This window comes from Mus caroli, chromosome 18, assembly GCF_900094665.2.
Source record: "Mus caroli chromosome 18, CAROLI_EIJ_v1.1, whole genome shotgun sequence".
In the NCBI taxonomy this organism is placed as follows: Eukaryota; Metazoa; Chordata; class Mammalia; order Rodentia; family Muridae; genus Mus; species Mus caroli.
This window is the reverse complement of record NC_034587.1, coordinates 7,200,898-7,207,118: the sequence shown is the minus strand read 5'-3', so window position 1 is coordinate 7,207,118 and position 6,221 is coordinate 7,200,898. Positions and strand designations below refer to the sequence as shown.

At 40.0% G+C, this 6,221-nt stretch overlaps 1 protein-coding gene across 1 annotated transcript in view; it reads left to right on the top strand.

Moving 5' to 3' along the window:
* Positions 1-4,548, top strand: part of Abhd3 (abhydrolase domain containing 3) — a 63,974-nt gene extending 59,426 nt beyond the window's left edge. The window contains exon 9 of the mRNA XM_021150624.2: positions 3,723-4,548. Within this exon, the coding sequence (XP_021006283.1) occupies positions 3,723-3,901 (179 nt within the window). The 3' untranslated portion in view covers positions 3,902-4,548. The remainder of the gene's footprint in view (positions 1-3,722) is intronic.
* The last annotated feature ends 1,673 nt before the right edge of the window (positions 4,549-6,221 follow it).

The window sequence follows — 6,221 nt, the reverse complement described above, 5'->3', positions numbered from 1 at the left end:
AAAAAAAAAAAAAGAAATATGATTTTTTGTTGTTTGGTTGTTTGTTTGGTTTTATTGAGACAGGGTTTCTCTGTGTAGCCCTGGCTGTTCCAGAACTCACTTTGTAGACCAGGCTGGCCTCAAACTCAGAAATTCGCCTACCTCTGCCTCCCAAGTGCTGGAATTAAAGGCATGCGCCACCACCAACCAGCTCCACTATGAGTTTTTAAGCTGCCTGGAATGATGCTACATGCCTATAATCCCAGCACTTGGGACACTGAGACAAGAAATGGAAAGAGCTTAGGGCCAGCCTTAATTTAGATGAAAAGTAGCGCTGGGTGTGGTAGCGCACACTTTTAGTCCCAGCACTTGGGAGGCAGAGGCAAGCAGATTTCTGAGTTCAAGGCCAGCCTGTTCTACAAAATGAGTTCCGGGACAGCCAGGGCTATACAGAGAAACTCTGTCTCAGAAAACCAAAAAAGAAAAAAAAAGATGAAAAGCAGCCTGGGCTAGCCTGCACTAGCAAGACATTATCTCAAAACATAGAACAGGCAAACAGAAGTTTGGCTTTCCTAATAGGATCTAAGTGTCTCAGGTCATGTGTTCAGTGTCTCAGGTCCTGTCTGTTGTCACAGATTCAGCCCAGTTAGAACTCTGCTATTTTGTATGCTCATGTGTGTATATAACCATTCATTCCTCTCAAATTACGGTCCTTTCAACAGATTATGCTCCAGCGTCTTTGCCTGGGGAGAATCTGTCATTGTTTGCCTCTTCTTCCCAGAGTCCCAAAGTAAATGAGTTTGAAGTTTTCTTCCCTTTAACCTGAAAAAGCATCTAGAAACACAGTGTCCTTAAGTACTTCAATGCTGGAAGCAAATTTGGACTAAACGTTCATCTCTAAAGAAAAACAGGTTTTTTTCCCGTGAATGCTGTAAGAAAGAAAATTATTCCAAAATTAACTTTGTACTGTCTTAACTCAAAAATAGCAGTTGGGCAGGAGAGATGATGGCTCAGTGGTTAAGAGCACGTATTGTTCTTGCAGAGGACTGAAGTTCAGTTCCCAGCACACAGGCAACTTGAAACCACCCCTAACTCTAGATCTACGGCCCCCTTCTGGCCTCCACAGGCACTTCACTCACATGTCATACATAATACCCTGTCCCACACATACATAATTTAAAGCAGTAAAAATCTTAGAAGCCTGCTGACTTTTAAAAAAATTAAGAAAAACAACTGTAAGCACACATGTTCTCTTATTGACAGTAAGAGTCCTTGTAGGCTTGTCCTCTAGGTGTCCTGGATGATGTTTTAAGTGCAGTTATTGCTTTTGTTGTTGTCAACACGAGATGTCATTGTGTAGCTCAGACTTGCCTGGAATTGTGATCCTCTTGCTTTAACCTCCCATGTTCTGGTATAAAAAGTGTGAGCCACCATGTCTAGCTAAACATCTTTTTTTTAATCAGTTTTTTCTTTTCTTTTTTCTTTTTTTTTTTTTTTTTTTGTTTTTTTGGGACAGGGTTTTTTTTTGTAGCCCTGGCTGTCCTGGAACTCACTTTGTAGACCACTATGGCCTCAAACTCAGAAATCTGCCTGCCTCTGCCTCCCAAGTATGTGTATGGGGCATTTTGCCTGCATGTGTGTCTGTGCCTAGTACCTCAGAGGCTACATAGGAAATCAGATTTCCTGGACCTGGAGTCACAGATGGTCTTATGCTACCATGTGGGAGCTGGGAAGCAAACGCAGGTCCTCTGGAAGATTAACTCATTCTTGTAACCGCCAACTCCTCTCTCCAGTCCCTCAAAAGATCCTTCAAACCTTTCCTCCAGCTCTCAATTAAAAGCATTTATTTGGTGCTGGGGTGGAGCTTGGTGGTAGGGATCTTGCCCAGCATGTGAGAAGCTCTGAGCTCAGTCACCTTGAAAAAGCAAAGCTACCCAGATCCCAGGCCTAACATAAACATGGTAACAGTTTTAGAAAATCCCAACATACACAGTGTTTTAAATCACCCACTGTTCATTTAAGCAGAGGTGATTGTCAATAGCTGGTACTTTGGGCCTCTGGTTATAGAGGAGAAAATGAAACTGGCTTTAGTATCTACGTGTGGCTGCCTCACATAACTTCACTGGGTAAGATCTGATATTTCTCCATCCATTTTGATACTTTGCTGCCTCTGTTACAAACAAGAGTTTCCCAACATTTAACCTGATTCATTAGGGTAAAGTTTAAATTCATTATTTCCTATTTTTTCCCAGGCCCTTAAGATAGTGTTACCACATAGTGGATAATTGTCTGCAGCCTGAGAAAACAGGCCGCCTACATTGTTCACATGACTGCAGCAAGGCAAAGCCTTTTGTTCTAATGAGACTGTAACAATCAGGGTTAGAAACTGAGAGTTCTGGGGTGAAGACCAGTGGGAGGCTGAGCATTCATGAGGCCCTCAGTTCATCTGTGGGGTGAGAGCATGAGCCTGTGCACCAGCTTACACACACACACACATGCACACGCATGCACACATACACATACACACACGCACACACACAAATGCATGCACGTACACATGCACGCACGCATGCACATACTTTCCCCTCACTGTCTGAACTTTAAAACCTGGGAGAAAAAGAAAATAACTTTAATTCCTGCCCTCAAAAATTCTGCTAGAAGTAGACTTGCTGGAGGACATGCAGACATTGCTGTGTAGAGTGGGTTTATATTTTCACTTCAGTTGTTTGCCAATAATGCCTCATTTTCTATTGAGTGTAAACAGAAAATCAGAAAGATGGGAAAAGATGATCATCCAGACTTAGATGTCTCAGCAACAGATGGGAAACATGAATCACCATTGGTCAGGGTTTTATTTCTTTTTGTTTTTGCTAACTTTATATGTCTGCTTCATATATATATATACATATATATATGCATATATATGTATAGGTATATACATATATATATGCATATATATATATATATGTATACATATATATGTATACATATGTATACATATATATAGGTATATACATATATATAACATTTGGAATTTTAAGTCCTTTGTAAAGATATCAATCATCTTTAGAAATTTAAATTTATGTGAAGTTAATCAAAATTATACAGAGTGGATTTATAACTCTCACAAATGTTAGCTTAGTATTAATTTCTCAAAACAAGAATCAGCCTATATTTTTATTTTATTGTATCTTATCTTCTGTGTGTTTGTACATATGAGTCCACACATGTGCACGGACGTTATGGCACATGTGTGTGAGTCAGAGGTGCTTCTGTCTCTATACCATGTCAGTTATCGGACTCTGCAGAAAAGCACCTTGGCCGCCAAGCCATCTCAACAGCCCAAGAAACAACCTGTATTTTTAGGTTTTATAAAATCTTGGACTGATTCTTTCAAAAATAATGATCTAGCACAATACTATAAATATGAATTACTATAATATAGATATAATATAAATATGAATTACTATAATATAGATGGTTGGTATAAATTAGTCAAACTCATTGCATTTAGCCATACTCATTACAAGTTTTTGTTTAAAGTTTTTACTGATTAGAAGTGATAAAGTATACTTTTCCTAACAAAAAAGTTAATGATCTCTCTCTCTCTCTCTCTCTCTCTCTCTCTCTCTCTCTCCCTTTCTCCCCTCCTCCCCCACTTCATTTCCTTGTGCCTCCTCTTCTCTCCCCCTCCTCCCCTCTCTTTTTACTTCCTCTTGCCTTTACCGCTTGACTTCCTCAAGGTATCCCAATAGAAACTGCTAAACAAAACCCTAACGTGGCTTTGGTCCTTACAGCCTATGGAGGCCATATTGGTTTTCTGGAGGGAATCTGGCCCAGGCAATGCACTTACATGGATCGAGTCTTCAAGCAGTTTGTACAGGCCATGGTGGAGCACGGACATGAACTCTCCAACATGTAGCTTCTTGGCTGCATTAAGCCTGAGCCACTGTTGTTACAGCAGTTCAGTGTGGAGCACAGGTTTTAACAGCTGAGGGTAAAGCTGACAAGCCAGCAGATGGGTGAAGAGGTCCAGCATGACATGCAAAAACTACTTCTTAGGGAAACACAACAACTTTGTAGTAAGAAACTAAAGATAGTTTAGATTGTTACTGTAGTAGATCTTATTTTTCCTATGCCTTACCAAATATGACCTTAAAATTAAGTAGTCCTTATGGAACAGAATTGCACTTAACCAAAACTATTGTGTAAAAAGATTTTAATTCCTCAGGGTTTTAATTTAGGCTAGTATTTTTAATTACTCAGTTTAGGTGACTTAATAATACTTTAATAACTGTTAAGAGATTTTAATGATTTGAATATAAGTTAGAAGACGGGTATTCATGGTAACAAGAAACTGAAAAGGATAAATTATATTGTTCTAAGTGTTTCTTCTGATTTAAAAGGCAAATGCAACAATGTTAGACTGACTTCTGTATTTGCTCTCTTCTCTGATAATATTAAATTAGGGCTGATTTATGTTTTATAATTATTATCATTTACATGCTTATTTTTAAAATAGTATTTGTGAATACATATATCATATTAAAATAAATTCTATCATTTTAAGTTGTTTCTTTGTGAGTTTTTAATCTACAAAAGTAGAGCCGTGTTGGGTATGGTAGCATATAATTTAAATATCAGCACTCAAGAGCCACAGACAGGTGGACTACAGTGGGTTTGAGGCCAGCCTAGATTATAATGAGCTCCAGCCAGCCAGGGCTATACAGTGAAACCTTAAAATAAATATAAATAAATAAATAAATAAAAGGTCCAGAGCATAATATCTAAAAAGTATGCTAATAATAATTTCATGAATGTATTATCAAGAAACCTTTTGCTTCACTATTTTCAAAATAAAGGCTAATATCATACCCTACTTAAGCATACTTTCAAAACTTAGGGATATAGATCAGTTGGTAGGTTGCTTCCCTAGTCTACAGAGAGCCTTAGTTTAAATCCCAAAATACAGAGCACTGATCATTTGCTAAGCATAGCCCTGTAATCCCAGCACTGTGGAGGTTGTTCAAGGTCATCTTGAGCTAAGTCAACAGGGTTAGCTCAGTCACAGGGTGTATACCTATGTCCAACCTGAATTCAACTCCCCAATATCACAGGAAAAAAAATAGTACTTTGGTATTTATTGGCAAGTTATCTTTTATAGAAATTGTACCATTTCTGTGGTCCCAGCAGCAGTGCCTTTGACCACCATTCCGATCCAAACTGTTTTTATTCTGTTTTTTTGAGCCAGAGTTTGTCTGTTTAGCCCTGGTTGGCCTAGAATTGCTATGCAGGTCGGGATGGCCTCCAGTTTACAGAGATCCACCAGTCTCTTCCTCCCAGTGCTGAGATTAATGACGTTCACCACCAAGACTGGTTTCCAAGCTGCTGGAAGCTCAGCACACCTAGTACACAGAGGAACGAGGAGCTGGGGTTATTACAGATAAAGAGGCAGGGTTTATGGTATCAGTTGGACCACGAAACAGGTTCAGCTCTGTGGGGGAGCAGTCTCCAGCATAAATATGGGGCAGGGAGAGCTATGGGGAGCAGTTGTCTGGACATGCTATCAACATTGTCATTTCCCTCTGATCCTAATCCGTGGCTCAGTCCGGGGCAGGAGTAAGGGATTTGGGTGGGCTTTGCCACTTCCCCCCAGGTATGAAGTAGGATCTTTGACACAGCGGTGTCCAAGTCCACAACACACATTCACTCAGAACCTGGCATACTCAGGGCTTCCTCTGTTCCCCACTAGTGTGACTTCCAGACATTACTGGACCATTGCTCACATCAAGTCACAGTGGCTGTGACTACATGAACAAGACCTGAAAAAGGTCACAGCAGTTACAATTCCACGGGAGATAAGGGAGGGACTCGGGAAGTCCCATCACTTTACTATTTTCATTGTATTTTACTTAATATTTGGGGGCAGAGAGAGAGAGAGTGTGTGTGTTTTAAGGTTAGGAGAGCTGAGTCAGTTGTTCTATGTGGGCCACAGGAGACTTGGCTCAGAAAAAGGTTCAGATGTTGCATTTTGATATTTGGGATGTTTAACCTTTATGGTGATATAAAAATACACCTAAAGGATATTAGGATTAAAAAAAAGCAGGATGCAAGACTGGGTGTAAAGAAATAAAAATGCAGCCAGGCGTGGTGGCGCACGCCTTTAATCCCAGCACTCGGGAGGCAGAGGCAGGCGGATTTCTGAGTTTGAGGCCAGCCTGGTCTACAAAGTGAGTTCCAGG